The sequence below is a fragment of the Hyalella azteca genome, unplaced genomic scaffold (genome assembly GCF_000764305.2).
Source record: "Hyalella azteca isolate HAZT.00-mixed unplaced genomic scaffold, Hazt_2.0.2 contig2030, whole genome shotgun sequence".
In the NCBI taxonomy this organism is placed as follows: domain Eukaryota; kingdom Metazoa; phylum Arthropoda; class Malacostraca; order Amphipoda; family Hyalellidae; genus Hyalella; species Hyalella azteca.
In genome coordinates this window covers 18,882-42,324 of record NW_025932318.1, presented here as the reverse complement: position 1 = coordinate 42,324, position 23,443 = coordinate 18,882, and the positions used below count along the sequence as shown (strand labels likewise).

The 23,443-nt window shown below is 35.5% G+C and overlaps 2 protein-coding genes across 2 annotated transcripts; one reads left to right on the top strand and one right to left on the bottom strand.

Moving 5' to 3' along the window:
* Window positions 1–1,941: 1,941 nt before the first annotated feature.
* Window positions 1,942–7,392, top strand: LOC125179316. Its single transcript, XM_047884945.1, has 2 exons — window positions 1,942–2,245; window positions 5,142–7,392. Exons 1-2 carry the CDS (start codon window positions 2,132–2,134, stop codon window positions 7,110–7,112), a joined length of 2,085 nt encoding a protein of 694 aa, XP_047740901.1. The 5' UTR covers window positions 1,942–2,131; the 3' UTR covers window positions 7,113–7,392.
* A 4,427-nt stretch (window positions 7,393–11,819) lies between these two features.
* LOC108664513 (lipase 3) lies at window positions 11,820–19,145 on the bottom strand. Its single transcript, XM_018151109.2, has 9 exons — window positions 18,815–19,145; window positions 18,186–18,393; window positions 17,706–17,823; window positions 16,846–16,993; window positions 16,302–16,391; window positions 14,702–14,869; window positions 14,259–14,337; window positions 13,775–13,920; window positions 11,820–12,212 (listed from the first exon to the last, which is right to left on the bottom strand). Exons 1-9 carry the CDS (start codon window positions 19,097–19,099, stop codon window positions 12,063–12,065), a joined length of 1,392 nt encoding a protein of 463 aa, XP_018006598.1. The 5' UTR covers window positions 19,100–19,145; the 3' UTR covers window positions 11,820–12,062.
* Window positions 19,146–23,443: the final 4,298 nt, after the last annotated feature.

Below are 23,443 nucleotides of genomic sequence, written 5' to 3'. Positions count from 1 at the left end.
TTGTTAAGGAAAGTTTCGTTTAGTATTTTGGGTCAACACGAATGATCGTTCTTTGTGAATTCCAAAATGTGTTTTGTGATCATCAGCTATGATTAAGATGCGGTCTACAATGACGCTACACATTGATTAACCGAAATCAGGAGAAAATTAGCGTCAAACATGTTGTTTGTGCCATTTTCTATCTAGTTACATAGTATGCATTGATGAGTATGTACTGTGAGCATATGCAGTTATTTTGGTGCTAATAAGAGGTACAAGCTCCTTCGAATTTTGAGCTGTAAAGAAATGATAGCAAATCAACGCAATATTTGACATCATCAATGATATCAACGCAATATTTTTTGTTTTTCGATAGAAAATATTTCTTCATGTGTAGAATAATTTTGAAGTTAGTTTTAGTGATTTAAAGCACTTTATTTAAAGTGATTATCACACAAGTTTCAAATCCACGTTTAATGTAAAATTGATAGTGCGCAAAGAAAACAGTAACATCAAAATTAGTGAAGTGTTATTAAATCTCATTCATAATTCTTAATTAAGATGGTTGCCCTGTGTAAATTTTTTCAGCAATAATAGACAAAATATTGACAAAATTAAGCCATCAAGATGGTGGAATATAGGGCGCAATTTCTCAGAACATTTCCCTAATACTGCTTTACTTTTTATCAGCGATATGTTCTGAGTTACTTAGTTGCGTCGAGAATTGTTTACTTACCATTTTTTAGCATAATTTAAATCGATTAAATCTAGAATAATGTAGAGAGTCTAGGGTGAATAGCATGTAAATACATAATTGATGGTCTGAAAAGTCGTTAACTGATGCCTGTGAATGCATGTGAAAAATAGAGTCCTTTCGTAAAATTGGAATTTTTAATTACCTTCACTTGTAAAAGTTCATTCCTGTCAAGCACAAATTCTCATTTATAAACCAAAGTCTCTAAAAACGTTCTCGAGTTCCCACTGGCCTCAAGTGCAATCCGAATTATTGTGATCTGTGAATTTTTTTCCAAGAACATCAGTCTTTAAAGATTGCGAAATATTCAAATATATTATACATGATAACCTAGAAGGATATTTTGAAGCAGATTTATTTCGCACGACTCCACTAGTCAAGAGTCCAAAGTCTCTAAATATATTAACGTGCATGGATGATAAGTTTAAAATTATTTTTTTTCATTCATACCCGACTAAATTTGAAATTTTCTACTCTTTCAATTTTTTTAAATCAATTCACTTCCTTCTGAAGCCTTAAAACCAATCAGATACAATTTCTAGTCAAGTTCACGTGACCACGTGAGTAATCTTCGTCAGTCACTTATCATTTCGACAGCTTATCAGTTCCTCCATTAGATGGGCCTAGAATTAAAGCGTTTCAAATCGGTGTGTTTTGTGGGCAAGGAATATTATTTATGCTTTATAGGCCTACGAGTACAATAAATTCTGTAGCAGATAATATCGAAATTTAAATCAAATGTATTGATCATGTTTTTTTCTTTCTAAGACAGCATGTGAATGAATAATGAAATCTTGTCTCTCTCGTTACTAGTTTTGTAGTAAACTGCACAACTTTCAGGAGAGCAAAGACAAAATTCAGAAAATGGGGCATACAATTTTCACCCAAATTAGTTTGTCGAGAAACAACGATTTTCCCACATATTTTCAATAGATTTTCTCTAAGAACTCATTTTGAAATATACTCTGAAAACATGTATAATAAAAACAAAGGAGCCCGTGCGTAAGTTCAAACTTTTTTTAATGAACCAGAATATTCACGTTCGGCCTTTCGGGACTGTTATTGATCTTAGGCTTACTGTGGGAGTTTTTTGCGGTGTCAAATGACAGAAAAAACAAGCCTCGAAAACTACCTGGACTCTCAAGTCAATCCAAAATATGTGAGCGACTTCCAGCTAATCTGAGCAGTCTCTTTCTGGTCACCAAGACGGTTGGACAGAGCTGGAAGACATCCAGTGCTACAGTGCTCATTTCAAAGTCGAGTTTAGTAGTTTATTATCGAAGCATACAGTTCAAGATTATTTCAAAATAAACTTAGCAAAAGTAATTCCAAGCACACAAACCAAAAAGAAAAACGTTTATTACTGTCTGCAAACGCATTGTATGATAATTGTTCACAATGATTGAAAACATCATAATCGCTGTTACGGTGGTGGTGCCAGCATTGGTAATATTCGGTCTTCTCATCAGGCATCTTGTCATCAATTTATGCGGAAACCGAAGAAAACTGCGGGTGAGTTAAGAGTTATTAAGAATTTTTTAATTTTATAATGCTAAATAGAACGTCTTATATGCATGACAAGTGTAATGTGTTGCATGAATATTTTAAAGGTGTTCGATTTAATTTTCTTCCAGATAGTAGATTTCAAACCAGCAATTAATTTTGTGAAACAAATATCGTTGATTGAACATTGAACGGTATGAATATTCACGTGTGATAACATTGAGTTTAATATCGCGATCTGTATATCTCACGAACTTTTTCCCCGCCTATGTGTCCAATTCACTTATTTGTTTTGAAAGCAACCTTTCCTACGACCGTCCGGAAGGTAATGCAAAAACCAAAAATCTATAATATCTTCGTGTCAATGAGCGTTAATCAAACTTTGGTTTTTCATTCAGGCACTTACACAACCATTAATGCGCAAAAACTGGGTAAATAATTTCTAAATTCCCCCTAAATTATGAGCACATGTATTATAAAGTGATCGGTTGACGGTTTTTAAAGGTGACGGTCTAAACTGAACCCACGTGGCTAACTGAATGCAAGTGGCTAAAATGTAAGCACGAGGTTAAACTGAAAACTCGTGGGAAACTTAATTAAACCACATGACTGGTTTGAATTTCAAATTTGCCCACACTTCCGTCATTTTATACGAGTTATTAAATTCAAAATGTGTTACAAAACATCAATGCACATAGATTTTAATGAAAGAAATATTCATTGTACTACTTACGAATCCCAGCTTCAGACTATCCTTTGGTATCCTAATTCAAAATCGCTTTGGTATACTAGAAAAGAGCATTGTAGTTTAGATGTCGTATATAATATCGACAACTTTTATTCCGAAGAGACACTTTAAAATGTTACAATTTTTCGGAATTTTTACACACCATATTTTCTTTGGTTGAAAATTCATAATATTAAAATTATAAATATTTCAGTTTATTTGTTTGGAAATTTTTAGTTTAAATCTCATACTATCTTTGTTATGAACTCTTCGAACGTCGAAAATGTGCTTCGAACGTCAAAAATACGCTTTATAAATTTCATCTTTTTAAATTTATTTACCAGATGTTGTCTGTTCATGCTTCGTATAGTTTCATGTCACATTTCGGACATATAATATTTTTTTTAGCGCATTTTCTCATTTATGGAAAAAATGCACTATTGTGCTCGCCATGTCCGTCCGTCCGTCTGTCTGACTGTCTGTCCGTCTGTCCGTGACCTCAAGTTTTCGTCGACGAGAAAATGCGCTCTCTGTCACTCACTGCAGTGAGTAATGAGTTATATTTTTTTCCGTTGTAATGACTTAATCAGTTTATAATTATTTCAATTTTCACGCAATTTCTAGTAAATTTTCATTCATATCTTTGTTTTCAACTCACGTTTAGAAAGATTTTGCGATTTTTTTGGTAAAATTTTGAACATGATTTTTGTTCGCACATTTCACATGCTAGAGAAGCGAAGGCTTTGAATCTTGGCAGCACAGGCTCATTGTGTTCTTACTTGTAATTTTAATTGTATCAGGATACCTCCAATTATGTACAAGATACAGATCTTGTAGATAATTGGTTACGCAGGACATAAGAAGAATGAATAATTGCGTCAGAAAAGGCTAATATTTAACATTTCTTGACGAAATATAAACTGCATTGTTTATTTATTGTCCTTCTTATAATATTAAAGCGCATTTCAATGGAGAATTTTCAATATTTTAAATCTATTAAATAGATAAATTTGTTCAGAATTACTTTAGGTTCGCCGGCCGCTATATTAAATCATCTCGGAAAAATTAATTTTCGTGAAACATACCCCTAACTATGCGTCATTTAATTATTAACAAATTAAGCAAACTGAAAAAGTATGCAATGGCAATGGTGTCATGTGGTCCATAATATACGAATAAAATGACACAAGTATATGGGCAATTTACTAAGGTCGTCCTAATCTTGTCAAGAATTTCGAGATTTTCGGTCCTGAAACCATAGACAACGCGCACCGCCCTCCTCCTTCCCTCCTCTAGGCCTCTAGTAGCTCAAAACAAGGAAAAAAATCTCGGCTTGTGGTCGTCCAATTTTTTTTTGCCCAGTTATGAGACATGTGGACGAAGATACAGATATATCGTCATTCCAACGATTTATGGTCATTATAATAAATAACTAAGAATTATGACTTGAATAATATAATTTCCTTTGACTATCAAAGGTGAGGACTCATAAATAGCATCATAAAATGGCATCATAAATGAAATAATTGATCTCACACTTCAACATGATACGCAGTTTTGAGTCCGTTGCCTTTAGAACGATAGTCACTATTCAGCCATGGATAACGAATGGTGGTTTCTAGGTTTCTACAGTCACACAAAAAGGGAGTTGGCTTCAATTTTTTCATAAAGCGAATGACAAGTTTTTTTTTTATCACGGCATAAGAGAAGCAATTTTTTCTTAGCACGACATAAAATTTTTTACAATTGTTGAATACAGACAAAGTTATCTTGAATTTCCATTGTATTATATGAGGAATCACAAAATTATGCTTTGGTCAACTTTTTTTATTTAGAAATGATTGAGATTTGAGATATCATAGCGTAGGTATTGAGGCTAGATTAATATACAGTAAATACTTCATTATCTCCTCATCATTTTAGTAAGACGTTGTTGCCCGAACGAAAACAAGAAAGTAATTGATATTTCATAAGCTCAGGTATAAACTAATTTATTTGTTTACTTTGTAAACTAATTTTCTACGTGGTAGAAAATTAAATTATTGATATATTTATTGACCCACGAACGAAATTAGAACGCAAAGTAAACTTTAATTATATAATATTATATTTTTCTGATGTATCTGAGTCGTCTTCCTTTTAATTGCATTTAAAATTGATAAATGTTTTTTTTTTCAGATGAAATCGACTCCACTGAACGAAACAACCTCAGTTGACGGGATCAGAAGCAGCGTCACGGTGCCGTATTCAACTCCTATGGGATCAAGCGTAGCTCCTCCAGGATGGAATATTTCTAACACAACGCCAGTCACGGAAATTACTTGGCACGAGTCTACAGAAATGCTCGAGATCACTGCCAGGGAAAAGATTAAATCGAAAACTGAACGAGCAGCTTTCTCGCTGCAGCAAGCAGAATTAGAGGATCACCCTATGAAGAAATGTGCTCTACTTGAGGTAGCGAAAGGAAGTTTGTTGGATGCAGAATGTGCTAGCATTAATCTCAAGGTGCTTAAGTGTATGAAAGCTAAAGCCGCAAGCCGATCAGTAGATATTCTATCCGAACATCCTGGTGAAGTCAGAATCCCAATGAACGATTTAGCAGGAGGAGTTCCACTGAAGACCATGGCCGCCGCTTACGCCAATCCAATGATCGCTAACTACCAGGACATGGCAGCACATGCCATGCAGCGACCATTCAATGCATCAATGGGGACGCTGGCTCCTCAAATACCCCAAGGGAACACAATTCATCAGCAGCCTCAGTATTCCGCTCTGCCTCACGTTCCTTTGAGCATGCATCCTGGGGCTCAGCCACTACAAGGAGGCATTCAGCCTGGCCCGATGATGCTAGCCAACGATGCCTTCCAGAACCAGGCTTATGGCGTAATACCTTCGCATCCAATTGCGCCACAGCTCCATGGTGCAATGCCAAGCGGATTTCCTTCAAACATTCTACCACAAAACACGAATCCCATGTTTGAAGGCGTTCAAAAGTACGAAAATTTTAACCGCCTTGGAGCTATTGTGAGTACGCATCAATCCAATTCGAACTCGAATCCAGTTCCAATAGGAAGCCATTCGGCAAAAAGAAATCACATCTCCAAATCTGATGTAGATTGTACTCAAATTGAAAGTTCAATGTATTTAGGTAATTATGATAAGAAAATGAACAATAAAGATCTTCAGAAACCAGGTGAATCGAGTGAATCCAAAGATAGGACTCAAGTTGCAGCGTCTGTGGCTGCCAATGAAGTTCAGATAAAATCGGCATCAGTATCGCCTGTTTCTCTAGTGAATCACGATAGCGGAAATTCTTCAAGAACTTTTTCTGGAAGCTCGGATGAAGAGAGTTCCGAAAGTGAACTATCAGAACTTGCTGGTTCGTACAAAGTGGTAGACAACACTGATAGAGGAGAAAGTAGCATATCAGCTTCTGAAACGAGCGAAATCGCAGCTGTAATGTCTCAGAGGAACGACTCAACCTCATCGAAAGACACCTCGAAAGAAATGCCAAGAACTGATATTACGAATGCTGTTCTCAGAACTACGGCACATGAACAATTACCGACAGCATCATCACTTACAGAAGACGAATCAGAAAATCAACCTATCAATTCCGCTTCAATGAGGAAAGTTGAAGTGGAATCGAGTGTTATTCCAACGATCGATATAAGTCGTTGTAGCTCAAAATCAAGTGCACAGAGCCAAAGAGAAGTAATGAACACATCCAAATTGTCTAGTTCAACTGCAGGCACAAAGCGGTACTCTAAAAAGACAATCGTAAAAGGCAAGGATAAATCAGTAAACAACTCCTTTTCTTCTACAGCATCGGACGATCTTTTCCAAAACCAAGATAACCTCTTATCCATCACCCCTACATTTGTCCGTTCATGCAATAGACAGCCAGCTATCGGCTTAAACTCCATCGATTGCTACACCCATAGCAGCTCTGCTGGCGTAATTTCAGATATATCTTCATATAATCGTATTTTGAACACAACCATTTTTACGCAATCCAATGCCATCTTTAACTTGGCAAGAATTGCTCCAGTCAGTGCACCAAAAGTGAAGATAATTGAAATAGATGAGAGTACAAATGCAGAGCAAATGCTTAATTCTTCTAATAGTGATAGCGTTCCAAAGCTGTGAAGTCCACTGGATGGCGTGTGCCAATAATTTTTCAAATTGATTTCACTCGTCAATTGCAATGAACAATACCATGTATAAATTGTAAAAAAGTTCCCTAAACATCAACTCAAATTGTAGAATGTCATAACATCAAGTATCAGTAAAGTATCAAGTATCAGTTCTATCAAAATTACAGCGATCTTATGAAAAATATGTTTAGATTTATCATCTAGTGTCTCAGAAATTGCAAAAATTACTTGAGCAATGTATACGATAGGATATAATGTTGCTTAGTTTTAATAAAAAAAAATAGAATTTTAAGCTTTTCATTCCTGCAGTCTTGATTTGTTAATGGCTTCATTTTCTGTCTCCTCAATAGAAAGCATTTATTTTCATGCGCAACTGATTGGTCACGAGCTTCTCGAAAATAATTAATTTACATGTGCACGATTTATTATCAAACGATTGATGTATTTTAGCGATAGATTTTACCGGGCTTGCAAATTTGGCGACAATGAAAATCGAAATTGCAGACCTTCCATCAAGCAACAATAATGTGAGAATACGTTTTTACACTCTGATTTTCTTAGTTTCAATAATATTACTACCATTTGAGGAGATTGAGGCTGCTTTCAAATATTTGAAATGAATAATGCTCTGGATGTTGCCAATTATAACACAAGCAAGATTAATAATATAGGCCTAAAAATAGATAGTGGTTATAACATTGAAAGTCGTAGAGAGATGACTAATTCAGTAAGACTTAGAAAGATCGAGGAAACGAATCGGCATGAAATAAGTGATAAATTGAACTCGATATTTATAAAAACAATTATTGGTATATAGTTTTTAATGTCGGACGAAGAAGCCGTGAAGTGAATGCACAAAAATTTGAATCAAATAAATTTAACCAATGTCAGCAAAAAAAAAAACAGGAAATAAATCTCAGCTTCACAGCTTGATCTCAAATTTTCGGAAAAAAATGTGAATAATGAATGAATTATTGATTGACAATGCCAAACTACGATTGCTTACACTAAACACAAAATAATGAAATACTTCGTCAGGAGCAATACGTTATTTCAATGTCCAATTACTAAAAGTTCACCCGTATCCTGTATAGCGTAAAGATATTTCAAGATGTTATGATCTTTGTTCTTTGATTCCTATTGTCCATATACCCGCCTGAAAAATTGCAAGAAATTGATAAACACTAAAGTAGAACACGCTCGACATTTGATTGAGTCTACCTAGCATCGTTGACGCTCCGAGTATGAACATCTTCAAAAACAGACTAGACGAAGCTATTCAGGAGCATATGTTCAGTCTTAAAATGCCTAGCAAATTACGGACCAGGCAATAAGTCCAGACGAAGCTATGCAGGAGCATATGTTCAGTCTTAAGATGCCTAGCAAATTACGGACCAGGCAATAAGTCCAGCAGCTATCTCAATCAATCGTCAGTTATGGAAAGATCGGGTTCCAAAGGCCGGATCCCTTGTGAATCAAGTCACGAAAAGTTCAAGAATCGGCAACAGGCCATGGGCCTATTTCTTCAGCGCCGACACTTCTATTCTATTCTATTCTATTCTAAGACACTGGAGTGAAACACGCTCGACATATGATAGTCTTCCTAACAGCAGACACTGTAGTGGAACAGTCTTTAAACATAACAGTCTGCCTATAGCAGCAGACACTGGAGAGAACCTAGCTCCAAACACGACAGAGCCTGAAAATGTGAAAGCCACTGGCTGCGCCGGATTTACGGTGGTGTAGAAAACTACAGAAGCTTTTGGGAGCGGAAGAATTTTTAACAAATATTTGCCAGCAGCCAAACCATGCAAGAAAAAAATAAATTAACGCTCAACATTAATTTATTTTTGTATGATGGAATGAAACTCTAGAATAGTTGTATGAATTCATATAACTAAGCCAGGAATGCCTTCGTTTAAAGTTTAAAAGACTTTAGTTATATTAGTCAACCAGACCCACGAGCATATAAGAAAAAAGTTTTTTTTTAGATTATTGATTACGAACTGGGTTTTAAATTTTTGAAATGTTCTATTAAACCAAAACAAGATATAAACCGAAACTTTCTTTACGAAGAAACTTCTCATTAACATATAGTTATTAGTGTAATTAGTGATCATGTAGTAACTAAATTTTGCAATATTGTTAATAAAAAAAGCTTCTTTGGTTTAATATTCGCGCAGCCAAAATAACAACTCCTCAACTCCTTGAAGTTACGGGCATTAATTCATGCCTCGGCGAGACTGCGGAAATAACATGAGTTTAGTTAATTTAATGAGGACGGAAAAATTCTAAAAAATGCTGTGAAAAATACTGTGTGAGGCTGAGCTGCATAACTGCGTTGACGCGTAATGTCGCACTATCCATTCATTTAGGAAATTATCCGCGAAAGCATCAAAATATATTTTTTTTCAAATTGTCATGAATGACAGGTGATTGTTTGTGCATGTCCAAATTGGTTGAGATAAATACGGACAGTAAACTTTAGGGACAATCTTGATTCAGAGAGTTTTTGACGAATTTTTAAAGCAAAAAAATCATGAATGCTTGGATAATATCATCGGAATTCCTGCGGCCCAATGATCCAGATTTTGCTAATAAAGTATGAAATTTAATGAAGACTGTTTAGTCGAAGTGATCCATGAGAGTAACTTAATTCGGTAGACCAAAAAAATTGCTTAAATGTGATGCAATAGTCTGTCAGTACCACGGAATTTCATCAAGTTGAATTGCACGTCATAAAAATGAAATAAATTCAATCTATTTAAATCCGATCGTAGCATGAAATGATACACTCAATCAACGAAAATTCTTCCGCGCCTCAAGGCCAAACAATTTATTATAATGTAATTTAACTTCGGTGTTAATAGTCATGTCAAGTTCTCAATAATGTTTTTTTTTGTAAATTTTGTAAAAATGATTATCAACTCGCTCGAAATTTTCTTGAACTTTTATAATTATATAATATATAAGCATTCATCGACATAGACGAAAAATAATAATAAGGATAAATAAGCTATGATATTGATTAGGTCTATAATAGTTGAATAAATATGTTCCAGTAAATCAAAACAAGATGGGAACCAGAACTTTCTTTACGAACAAACTTCTTCACATTAACAAAAAATTATTAGTGTAATTCTTAATGAGATTCCGATCTCATCACATTGGATCTAATCACATTGGAATCACAAGATGTGTGACGCTATAATGTGAAATGCGCAAATTTCTTTTAAATATTCACTTTTGCCATAATAATGTATAAGCTTCTGAGTCGCACGACCTGGTACGGGATTTATTTGCACATTTCATAGGAATCATGCTAGTCCCATTGCATTAAAAATTTTTCGGCTGTGATGAAGGCTTCGAATTTAACTTCAAACGCCTAGGTATTTAAAAATTTCAGCGATATACACTGCTCATTTATTTATTAAATCGAATGTCTAATGGAAATCCAGCGAGATCAAAATGATTTATTCAAATTTGCAGTTTCGAGTGCAGAAGCCACTTCAAGTTCAAAGTGACAAGGTGAATTTTACCGAGCGTATTTTGACATCAGCTCGAAATCAGGCATCGCTTGCGCTCGTATGGAAATGAGCGTCTGTCTCTCATTTGAAAATAAGCCTCTAATTTAGGAGCCACTCGAAAAAGGATGCGCCTTCGTTCATTTCGCTCCGAAATTAAATGAATGACCGAAATTATCAACTTAATGGGTTGATGAATACTCAGCGTAAGAAGCTGTTTCTTAATTTAGATTTTTCAGGTTATGTCAGGGAACCTTCACAGACATAAGCTAAAATTTTAGTTTTGTCGACTAATTTGTGCAAATTATAGACCTAGAGGGGTAATTTCTTCTAAGTAGAGTCTTGTGATCTGCAAGTTCGACAATCGAGCGCGAGAAGTTGTCATGAGCAAAAGTGAATAAGGAGTCGGCTCTTATACTCGCGGCCACAGGACATTCTTGCTATAATAACGACTTATGATGAAGATGAGAAAGTCTTGTATACATTAACAAGAAGCGTTTTCTCTGTGACTAATCACGTACGTAAGCACCCAAACAGAACCAGAGAGCATGCATAACATAACGACGCAGATCGATACTATAACAAACTTATTAATCGTGGTGTAGTTGTTTTACCACGAATTTGTGTAGAAACCACACAAAGAAACTATACCCTGGCATACTGTGACATCTGCAACATTTTTCGGTTCACCGTCGATTATTATTTAATCGGTCGGCTATGCATTTGGCTGCTCTAGGTGTTTAAATATTTCAAGCAAGATCTTTGCTTCATTTCGGCAATTAAATAGAAACAGGGAAAGGTATTTCAGGCTCTCTTATAACGCAAGATTATTAATGAATGATGAAATAAGAATTTGTTATTGGTCGACTAAAAAAAATTATTGTTTTTTAGGTTGGAAAATCCCACTGACGAGAAGGTGGATTGTTATTTTTTATTTCAAGTTTGTTTTAAATCTACACCCACCGCCCACGTATGTTACTGACAGTGAACTGAAAGCGTCGTTCGTTGCGATTCAACGCGGTAGATCTTAGGTCTTGACATCTAAACTGAATGCAGCGAAAAACACTGAATATAATCATTAAATTGATAGAAAAATATTCAATCAATCCACACAACATGAAATTAAATCCGCTTAACTGACGCGACAAACAAAGGACAGAAAGACGAAACCTTCAGTGATTTCATTTCATTAAACCGATAAAAACGAAATTATTTATTCGTTCTCAGTTTAATATATCAATTACTGATTTGCTAATTTACTAATTTATTAAAATTACGAATAAGGAACTAAACCTAAAAATTTATTTCTTATCAAATGTACTATTTAAACGACATCGTAACGATTGAGTATCAAAATTAAAAAACAAATTTGGAATTATGTAGACAGACTCCCACGATTTTGCTAGGAAATTCGCACATCAGATTCGACGAAGGAGTTCCAGGAGGTCAGGGTATACGAGCTCCTTCGCTTTCGACGAGTAGACAAAGTCGACGTGGTCGAAAGGATCGCTGGTGACGCGGTAATTCCTTATCAAATTTGGCAGGGATTTTTCAAGTCTCTCGACGTCCTGAAAAATTGCAATGGATTTATGGATTATGGTACAAGTGTATAAGAAACTATAATATTATAAAAAAGTATATTAATATTATTAGATTTAACAGTGGAGATTACCATGTTGAGAAAATGTATGCATGCTTTAACGAAGTTGAAAATTTCTTAGACATATAAAGTTCAAATTAAGGTATCAGAATTTTTTAGATTAACACCAATTTGAGAGTCATGCTATGGTAATTAATAATAAGGCAATTTATAATAAATAATGGTACAACTTCATGTTGTCAACAGCTATAGTTGAAATTTTCCAGAAGCCTATAAATTTAGCTGGTGTTGATAATATTTACTATGAATTTGCTACGACATGGACTATACATCTAAATACATCTAAATAAAGCTAAATATGAATTTTTCGATTCAACAAATTAAATTAAATGATACTCGACACATTCAGAAAAATTGATGGCCATATATTATGCAACTAGTGACTCAATTTCATCCCCACGGCGCGATGCCAGAGCGGCCATAGCACAGAGACGTTCTATTGTCAGACGGACCGAACTATAGGCCAGGATGAAAACTCAAGGGTAAAAAGTGCATCGCTATGTGGACAAAGTGTCATCCATTTCTCTGTGTGCATGTATTAGTTACCGAAAACACTTCACTTGCCGTGGACGCGGATAATACAGCGTTACTGCGATTACAAAATCGAACTAATCAAGTAACAGTGAGGTAACGCATAACGTGTACCTGTTAGTCTTATGTTACGAATATAGAAACTTTAACCTAAAGTTATGCGTTACGATTAACATACGATACTCGTTTTACATTCCAAATACATGAAAATGTTGAGAAATTAAACCTGAAGAGCGTTAAAAAATTTAGAGTATCAAAAGATTTCATCTGATTCTCGTCTCGTCTCATTTCATCGGAATAAGGTAAGGTTCTTTCCTGTGAAAAAGTGATGATTCTTTGGAATTCTGGTCATAAGTTTAAGTATATTTAGTCAATGAAACAACTGATTCTGCATTATTGTTTTCATTCACATTCAGATTTCCGTCTCTATTTCATTTGACTCGACTGGATTTATGAAATAGAAGATACTTTGCTCAGCTAAATATTTTACTGAACACCGCTTGCCGAGTTTTTACAAACGCCATTAATTAAGACGCCTTAGCACAAAACTTGAACTTATGGTAAAAATTTTAGACGTTTTTAGAGGAAATACAATGATGACACATAACCTTTACAGGTTGCTGAACCGGAATTGTCAGTTCGGAGCCTAGATGTAAACAGATTATTTAGCCCTTAAACAGCCTGGATGCAAAGCTCTTGGTCAATGCAATTCGTACCTAAAAGACTGGCACAGTGCTATCGAAAATACGAAGAGCTTAGTCACTCCATCTGCCTATCAATTTATAGCTTTTGAAGCTAAATCCGCTAATCATAGACTAGAAATCGGACGCTACATGTATATGAGCAAGTTTCGAAGGAAAAGGCCCTGGTAGCTAATGTTGTCGTCAGTAGAGCACGGCTTCAAGTGTAAAAAAATGACAATTTTCATGATTTTTTTACCTTAATTTTGACTGTATAGTCATTTTCCGCCCAGTAGACCGCCACTGGGCAGAGAATCTTGGATAAGTCGTAAACCGGGGGCGTGGCACGGCCGTAGCAACGCCGGTTCTCCGCCACCCCGAAGTCAAACTTCTGCAGCTCTCCGACTGTAAACCGAACACAATTAGGTTACTTTATTTTCACAGAATAAATAACAAATGAAACAATTTCATGATATTGAAATGAAAATTACTAAAAAACCTAAGATCAACAAAATAAAAAAAAAAAAGCCCAAAGAAGTTATTATGCCTGAAGTAGTGAAGAGAAAGATAATTTCGGAAGAACTAGTGCAGAATAATCTATAATTGGCGGCAATATTATGAATATTTGAAATCGCGTAAGTACTGATAATGTACAATTTTTCTACAATACTTTTTACAAACGAGAGGGGTTTTCAACAACAAATCTTCATAATCTACTCAAAATGAAAGTACCGTGAACGTACAGGCAACTTGGAATGTTTGGCAAAGTTGTCTTGCAGAAGAACCCTCGAGTGCATTTGGGAAGACCACTGGTATCATATCCTGAATGAGATCGGTGAAAAGTTAAGTATACGGCAGCAAAACATGATCACACATATTATTGGTCCGAGGTTTTGCACTCAAATAATGAATTTTAATTTGATCTGCGTTTACTAAGTACGTGGGACAAATTATAATGTTCTACACACTGGCATCAAGCATAGAAAAAATAAACAGATATGAATCAATTTTCACTCATAAGTATCGTAATTACGTTACAAGGTCTTGACGTTGACTCGTACTCTAATTTGAACGTCAGGACTGTTGACCGATAAATCACGCTTGCACGTTTACTGATATGCTTTCACGAATAAATATATATTAAACAACCTCAATATTTAACAGCATAAGTTTTCGCAAATATTACTTCTTCATGAAAGTCTTCTGGATAAATTCTTTCGCTCCAAATTCGTAACATGACTATTCGACAAAGTCCCCGCAGCGGCGATCCGATCCGGCAAGCAGTCAACGTCCAATAGAGCCTGACAAGATCACGCTGAAATACTTCCCCTTTGCCGAGCATCTCTAGTTTTCTCTGCAATTAGGAAAAATGCTTTTAAACGGAACTTTTGTGGCGATCAAAGGTTAATACAAAAATTATGCGCGTTACATATGTATTTAGGGACCAGAATATTTCATGATATAGATCAATAGATCAAAAAGAATCAATAGATCAAAAAGAATGAACGTGTTCGAACTCAATTAACTGTTTTCAGGTTACCTTGAAAAATATGGTTTCATTGGAAAGAAATGCATCCAGTTTGTTATAGAAAGTTGACTGTCCTCTAGAAATCAAGCTTACATTTTGTTGTGTTACACTGAAATGTACCGTCATACATCTACATAGAGCTTAATCAGAATTAATTATTATTTAGCTTCTCAAACGCGATTAATGTGACTTAAAATATTGGGTCACCTTTAGGGCTGTGTTTGTCGTTAGTAGTTTGTGGATAAAATGTATATTGCATGATTTTATAGAATCTCAACGAGCTTCAACGGAGCGAAATGCTAATCCTTCGCTCGTATGAGCGAATATCCTTCATAATCCTTCGTAATTCGGCACATATGCAGTAAATCATAACACCTTCTCGCTGTTGCTATCATGTCAATCCAAACTTTTATCTTGCTTCGTTTACGAACTAGTCCTCGATACAGCAATTGCGGTAATATAATCGTAACCTAGGACTTTAAGAAACTTTTTCTAGACGAGATTGACTACCGAGGCTTCGTGCGACAGATGCAAATTAGCTTGCTATATACTCGGGACATGTCGGACAGAAATAAAACGACTCGTGCGGTAGCTCTGAGACTTTGTCAAGATTCTGCAGGCACGCAGAATTATTTTATGGTGTTACGTGATGGATAAGCTATAGTACACATGAAATGAATGGATAGATGTCACTACACAAGGAAGATTTGGCGGTCGTGCTTGAGTTTTATAAGAATAAATTAATGATGGTGAATTATTCGTAGACAACGTGAAAGTCGATGACATATTTTATCTTTTAACAAAAGAAGAATAAGGAAATAGATAGGTCTGTATAATAATGATGCATACATAAGGGATAGTTAATCATACAAGTCGTCTGATGCGTGTGGTACTCGAGTTCTTTTATTTCATGTTTGAAATATATTTGAAATATCATATTTGCCTGATACACCATTGCCGAAATACAGTTTTAAAGTGTAAAGTTTGTGTTATATCGGGCAAATAACGTTGAAACGACATTGATTACGTGTAGATAACGTCGGAACAACGTTCAATCAACTTTGCTTCGATGCAATGGTGCCTGTTGGAAGGTGAACGACCAAGCAATGAATTAAGTAATGCTAATTCTTATTTTGGATACGAGACAAGCATTAATTGTCAAATTGAAAGCATTTATTTGAAGCGATAATAAATTATTCAGCATGCATTAATCGTCGATATTTACCCGATAAACGTTGTTAATAATTATAATAATTACCCAATAATTAGCAGCCCAGTTTATCAGCGGATCGTCACGCCTATATGCAGAAATGTATCCCGTACTTGCGATGCTTACAAGCAGCTTGATCTGGAAAAAATATCCTTTTTAGTAGCAGCCTTTCGTAGAGCGTACCGGAAATTTGTCCAATCAGAAGTTGTTTAAAGGTTTTCGGTTTTTATTTAACATTTATGGTCAAATGTGAAGGTTTTATTTTCCTGACCACATTGTAACTAGTGAACTTTATGAAAATTTATATAACATTTGGGACGATATTGATATTGTTCCTAATTTATTATATAATTTGTCTTGTACGATTAGAGAATATTTTACTCCCGTTCGTAATGGGTTACAAAATTTCATTTTATTTAAGTTCTAAATGGGTTATAAAATTTCGAATTTCTTTAACTTTCATATGGATTATAAAATTTTTAATTTACTTAAGTCTAAATGGGTTAAAAGATGTTTCATTTTATTCCAGTTCTAAATGGGTTATAAAATTTTTCATTTTATTTCAGTTCAAAATGGGTTATAAAATTTTCACCTTGTTAGCGACTGTTGTGTTGGTGGCGGCCATAAAACCAACTCTTCCTCCTTGAGAGTAGCCCATGTAAATTAATTGGCTTTGTCCAGTCTGGGCGAGAATGTAGTCAATCATGGCAGGCACGTCATATTCACCCATCTCATCCTGGCTGGTAATTAAGATGTACGAAATTACCAGTTATTCTCGGTCATATCATGTAAGAAATAAAAAATTCAGGTTGTTACCTAAACCAAAATGCACGATATAAAAGAATTAAGTTATCCCGAGGACAAAACTGTGCGATAAAATAAAATTAAGTTATTCTCTGGCCCAAAATGCTAGCTAGCAAACATTGATATTGTCAGTGGATGAAGAAACAATTTGTTGAATATAATTACTGAAAATTAAAGTGATTTGTAGACGTGCGGAAAGTAGACGTATTTTTTTAGATTAATTTTTACGACAGATATAAATAAAATAGAATTTCAACCAGTGTGTTAAACAGTGCTATTAGATATTCACGTTTGCAATCATGGACTCTAATATCTAGAATTTCCAATCTAGGCCCTATTTCTACCTACGCGAATCAAGGAAGATATCTGTTTCCCAATGTGATATTTTTATCATTTAATTAGTTAATTTTTCAACCTAGTGGAAAAATGTTCCTAGTGATGAGAAAAGTGATCATAAGTGATAACTGATCATAAGTGATAACTGATCATAAGGGATAACTGATCATAAGGGATAACTGATCATAAGGGATAACTGATCATAAGTGATAACTGATCATAAGTGATAACTGATCATAAGTGATAACTGATCATAAGTGATAACTGATCATAAGTGATAACTGATCATAAGTGATAACTTAATAATGTTACCTGAAGTGCCAGTAACTTTGGTCGACGTCTGGATTAAGCCAGGCGTGTTTGCGACTGTAGGTGTTACCGCGCGAGTTGCCTAGCCACACATCGCAGCCTGCATCAGCAAGGATGAAACCTGCAGGAAAATGCTATGATTTAGATTGAAAAAGATTGCAGAAAAATAATATATGAAATGGCTGTAGAAATAATATAATATTTGATGGCCGAGTGGTTATGATCACCACGATTAGAGCAGCGAGTTAGGGGTTCGATACCCGCAATTCGTTGTAAAAATTGTGGTCGAAATCATCGAGGCGGTCGGATCGTGAAAAATCTGCTATGCAGGCCTGTATGTCCTAATTAAAGCTGACACTAAAATGTTATAATATATAAACAAAAACAAGAACCGAAAAACTCAATCGAAATGACATATATATCAACATTAAAAACATTCATTTATTGATTTTTTTAGCTTAAAAATTGAGAAATTTTATCCACCTAAGCTGTACTGCGGGCTCAATGCAAGAAACCCAGTCGAGGACATGAGGAGACCATGAATCAGAAGCACGGATTTCCTCCTCGGATTTGCGTTGCCGGACTTGGTTCCTCGTGGTCCGGAAATGCGGTGAACCGAAAGGACATATCCGTCCCGCGTGGTAACGAAATGCTCTTCGTACGGATAGCCTTGCTGTGCGATGATAGCGGGCTGTCGGATGTACGAAAAATAATTATTCGTTGGACAAGAATCACGGCAAAAATCTGGTGGTCTATGAATAAGAATGCGCGGGAATAATTTTTTGCTGATAGTCTGAGACAATAGCATTATAGAGCGTTAAGAACGCGCACACAATAAAACTTACCTACATTGAAACTTTTAATGGAATTTTCAATAGTTACGGTAATTTCCATTGCTTGATAGATTATTATATAGTTAATAAATCACTTGATGTTATCTAATACATTATTCGATAAGAAAGGAGGCTAACAACAGGATTAATTTCCTTCGAATAGCAGGAGAATTTATTTTGTACTTTGCTACTTTTTAAATTAGAAAGTGCCGAGACAGATCATAAATTTTTGAAATTATAAACGATGTTTCCAGGTTAAACAAAGGAAAGAAAGCTTACGGAAGGAATCCTGACTCCATATCTCTGAGATGATGCAGCTCCGAATACAGAATCCAAACGTCTCCTGACCCAATAAGCTCGAGTTCCAGGTGCAGGATTCCGATTTTTAAGCAGCCGAATTACGGAGGATAACGGCATGGATCGTAATCTGGAATTTTTCAAAACTAGCGAAATTTTTCTCATGACCGAAGGAACGACATTATTTGTGGCCGAAACTTGGCTAACGTCTTGAGACAATATCAGCACTAGCAGCACAAATGTGCTGAAAATGAACTTTATTTGCATTTTAACTGTTGGTCTACTTCGATATTAGCGAATCATGCTAGCTGCTGTTAAAGAATATAATTATACATTCATTAAAAATAAATCCTACAAGAAAATGTTGATATATTTATCATTTCTAACTTGACAAGCTTTCAAGAACGGTCATAAATTCGATTCAATTTCCAGTCAATTTTGGAAATACAATCAATATCTGTTACTAGATTTAAAGCAATTCTCGACATAATAAATATTATGGAGAAAAATGAAGTCTCACAAGGCGATTTAACTACTTTAAACCCAATAAAAAATGTGATGAATTTTATGTCTCTGATACAGCATATTTTGTCATGTCGATAAATGATATCTAACAGCTAGGTTATGATGATAAAAAATAAAATGACAATAACAAGGTTGACTGGCCAGACCAAAGTGCATTCTATGGCACATGTCCACATTAAAATCTACAGGTTGCTAATGTTTTCGGTATGATTATCTCGATAAAATCGGTCACAACACTATTTTTTCCCCGAATAAACAGGGTAACTTGACTACAATCCAGAAAGCAGAACAAATTTTAATCAATGGATTTATATGATATATAAATTGCTAAATTATTTCATTTATTGTTCCTTGCAACCTAATATTATAATTATGTGATACGTTATCGCAAATATACCGAAGGCAGATGGAAAAGAATTTGATACCAAACAAATCCAAAACTTGTAGGCCGATCGCCAGCGTTCATTCGAAAATCAAGCGACAATATATTCCGTGAACATTTGCATGGCCATTTGCATGGCCATTTGCATGCGCGACAAAAGCTGCTCCCTCGTCCAAACCGGAACCAAATATTTAGTAGAGCTTCCATCAGCATCTGTTACCTTTGAAATTAAAATTCTGATCGGGATGATTCCTAGTCTTTTAACACACCCGTACGCCAGCTCAGCCTTGCCCAATCCGTCATGTGTATGAGGCTAACAAGTTACTGACGCGCCAAGTATTCACACCAGTGAAAATTAATGCACGAGCTTCGGAATTGCAGATGGATGCTATGAATTATGAAGAAGCTAAAATGAAAACCAAAAAAGTTTCTTCAATAGAATAAAAAACAATTTTCTGGCTTCTCTCCTGTTCGTGAGCAAGAGAAAATTCTGGCACTGCTTATATACTACCCTTGTCTAAAAAAAATCGCGCAAAGGCTTCTGAATTTTGAAAAAGACATTTAAATTTGTTCTTTATAAAAAAATATTTGTTCGACGTATGAAAAACCTCAGCTTTTATATACCGGGTCAAGGGTCTATGAGAAATTTTGCCCTTGCATAATTTATCAATTGATTTAGGAACTCCCGAAGATCGACTTACCTTAAACATGATATGAGTTATGGGGTATCAAATGAAAAAATTAGGTCTTAGTTTGAACTTGCGAGTGTAGGATGTCAAGGAATTACCATTCAAAACGCCCGTTGAGCTAAGAATTCTTGGTTTGGCGTTTCTTCCACCATCAGTTTGAAAGTTATTGATCTTTCAAGTAAAACATTTTCTTATATGATACCAGAATGGGAGTAATGCGTAATTAACACATGGGTATAAGAAAAAATTTACTTGCTAGTTAGATCACAAAATGAGTTCTATACACTTCTTGGATTTAATATTTCCGTAGTGTAACCTATTATATTCGTATCGGCATGCTACCTCGAAAGCCCGTTAATGGTAAGACTGAGTTAACAAAATTATTAGAATTGAATATCATGTCCTACATGAATGAAAAAAAGATGCTCTTCGGGTTTGCGGAAAGTAATAAGTAGATTAGATGGAAAAACTATCTAACACGAAAATGAAACCCCACATTATTTGCGTCTCAACAAATTCCACTTCGAACGATTGCCACCAACTAAATGCCACAAGCTGATTGGTGTTTTCTCTTCATAAGGTCTCATGAACAACCGAAATAATACCTTACATACAAATGATGATGCAATAACGTTTATTAGAAGTTGGTTCCGCTGGGTTAACGTTTAAACAAAGTCATTTCAACGTAAGGTGGCTGGTTGGGAACTACTTGAAAATAGGTGTCACTTCATTCGTAAATTGGTTGAAAAGTTCTACCCAGATGCTCAGTATTGATGGACCGATTCAATTCGGGAAGACTACCAGCCTATCTAGTTGTCGATTTTAACAAATGAAGATGCATCCTCTACCATTCCGTCTAAGGTACGAGTCGTTCTTTGGGCAACAATCTATAACCTGCAAGTTTTACAATTACTGACATAGTTATAATTTCCAGAAGTTGGCGAATTGATGCAAATACTGGAATTCATAAATCCTCCGTGAATTGCGATATATATAAAAATACCTATAAATCTTATCCAAGAGAAAAACCTTATAGCTCTTTCAAATCAAATATCGATGAGCTTCGGAAGGGCATCGTACGGACAAAATTTATTTGTGCAAAGACTGGAATATTCCACGATAATAACTGCACGACGACACATGTGGTGTTGAAGGGGATTTTGAGGCAAGCCAACAGTGTCAAGTAAATGGACCAGTGACAGCCTGATAGGGATTGACACTTCAGAGTTGATTAATAAATCGAACGGTCAACAAGTATTAAAAATTCAGCGCCGTCCATTTCATGTTCATAAGCTTTACTTTGGTCTGTGGTTACTAGAGTGGAAGGAAAGCCCGCGGTATTACTTCAGATCAAGTGCATCCAAAAAAGGTGTTTTTTTTAATTATGTGTTTTTTGAGGTGTAGATTAAGAATCTGAAATCCGTTTTGGCGGTCGGCATCGGAAATTGTTAATGGAACCTGTTCCTAACTGGACCTAACCTGCGAGGTTTTCGTTGATCGGCAAGGTTTTTTCTATGTTTGGAGTTCGTCCGGCGGCCGGAAAACCCTAGCCAATAGGTTTTTTCTATGTTTGGAGTTCGTCCGGCGGCCGGAAAAACCTAGCTAATAGGTTTTTTCTATGTTTGGAGTCCGTCCGGCGGCTGGAAAAACCTAGCCAATAGGTTTTTTCTATGTTTGGAGTCCGTCCGGCAGCCGGAAAAACCTAGCCAATCAACGAAAACCTCGCAGGTTAGGTCCAGTTAGGAACAGGTTCCATTAAAAATTTCGGATGCCGACCGCCAAAACGGATTTCAGATTCTTAATCTACACCCCAAAAAACACATAATTAAAAAAAAACACCTTTTTTTGGATGCACTTGATCTAAAGTATTACCAAGCCCGCCGGCATTTGCTTAATCTATGCGAAATAAAACACGAGTTTGCTATAAAATGGCAGAAATCACGCCAATAAAACAGGGAGTTTGCTAATATTTCTCAACTCAGTGCTGTTGATCGCATAATAAGGAATCATCTAACCCATTTTACACTATGCGCCATAAGTAGCTTTACATTTACTTTACCTGAATACGTCAAGTTTTCCATGACCAACTAACTAAAGAGCATTTTATTTAAAGAATTCGCTTTCACTCATTATAAATAATTTGCCAATTAATAACCAAATAATTTAATGAGGCAGAAATATAAATCTTCTATTTATAGTTACAAGACAATAATGGATCCTCACGTTGCATTTAATTAACCATAGTCACAGGGTCCCAGCATCTCAGAACTGGCAGAGAGCAGTGGGAACTACGACCATTTGAGCATATTGACCAAGTTCACATGGTTTACCTGATGCCGAACAGAACCGACTTAATTTTGTAAAGAATGTTCATGCTGTTGATCCGAAATAATAGTAATAGACATATTAACAATTTATAAGAGATTTAAATATACCAGAAACGCAGTTGAAGTGGATAAAGCACGGCCAGGTGGAGCAGAATTCTTTTTCTCTCACCACGTACTATACCCTCAAGCTCTGCACCCTAGCACACCCGGCAACGAAATAAAAGATTATCGCCCGTAATTTATGGAATTCCCTTTGATTGAGCCGTGCTATCAAAGTCTTTACAAATTTATGTGTCTCGTGAATTAATCATCGAGTATACTTCTAAACTGAAGTAAGAATTTTTGGAGCACGGGATGAGTTTTTATTCTGATTTTTTAAGCGAAAAAAGCATCGCCTTGAAAATATGATCTACAAACCGACACATGAAGATTTTACTATCAATGTGAATTTGTCGGGTTTTGAGCTATTTCCTAGATTTAAAATCCATTCTTTGTCGTTGTCGATTAAGCTATTCACTACTAACCTGTACATGGGTACGTCGATTTTGAGTTACCGGTAGGTTTAACATCTATTAATGGGAGGAGAAGAAACGATTATATGAGCAAGTTAATAATCATGTAGGTCTGTTTGGTAGTAAACCCTTTTAGTTTCAGCCTAAAAAAATAAATAAGTAAAGAACTTATATGA

Coding starts and splice junctions, on each gene's coding strand:
- LOC125179316 (XM_047884945.1), top strand. CDS start 2,132: ATGATTGAAAACATCATAATCGCTGTTACGGTGGTGGTGCCAGCATTG. Junction 2,246..5,141: donor GAAACCGAAGAAAACTGCGG/GTGAGTTAAGAG, acceptor TTTTTTTTTCAG/ATGAAATCGACTCCACTGAA.
- LOC108664513 (XM_018151109.2), bottom strand. CDS start 19,099: ATGCAAATAAAGTTCATTTTCAGCACATTTGTGCTGCTAGTGCTGATA. Junction 16,994..17,705: donor CAAAGTTACTGGCACTTCAG/GTAACATTATTA, acceptor CTTAATTACCAG/CCAGGATGAGATGGGTGAAT. Junction 14,870..16,301: donor ACTGGGCTGCTAATTATTGG/GTAATTATTATA, acceptor TCCTAATTGCAG/AGAAAACTAGAGATGCTCGG.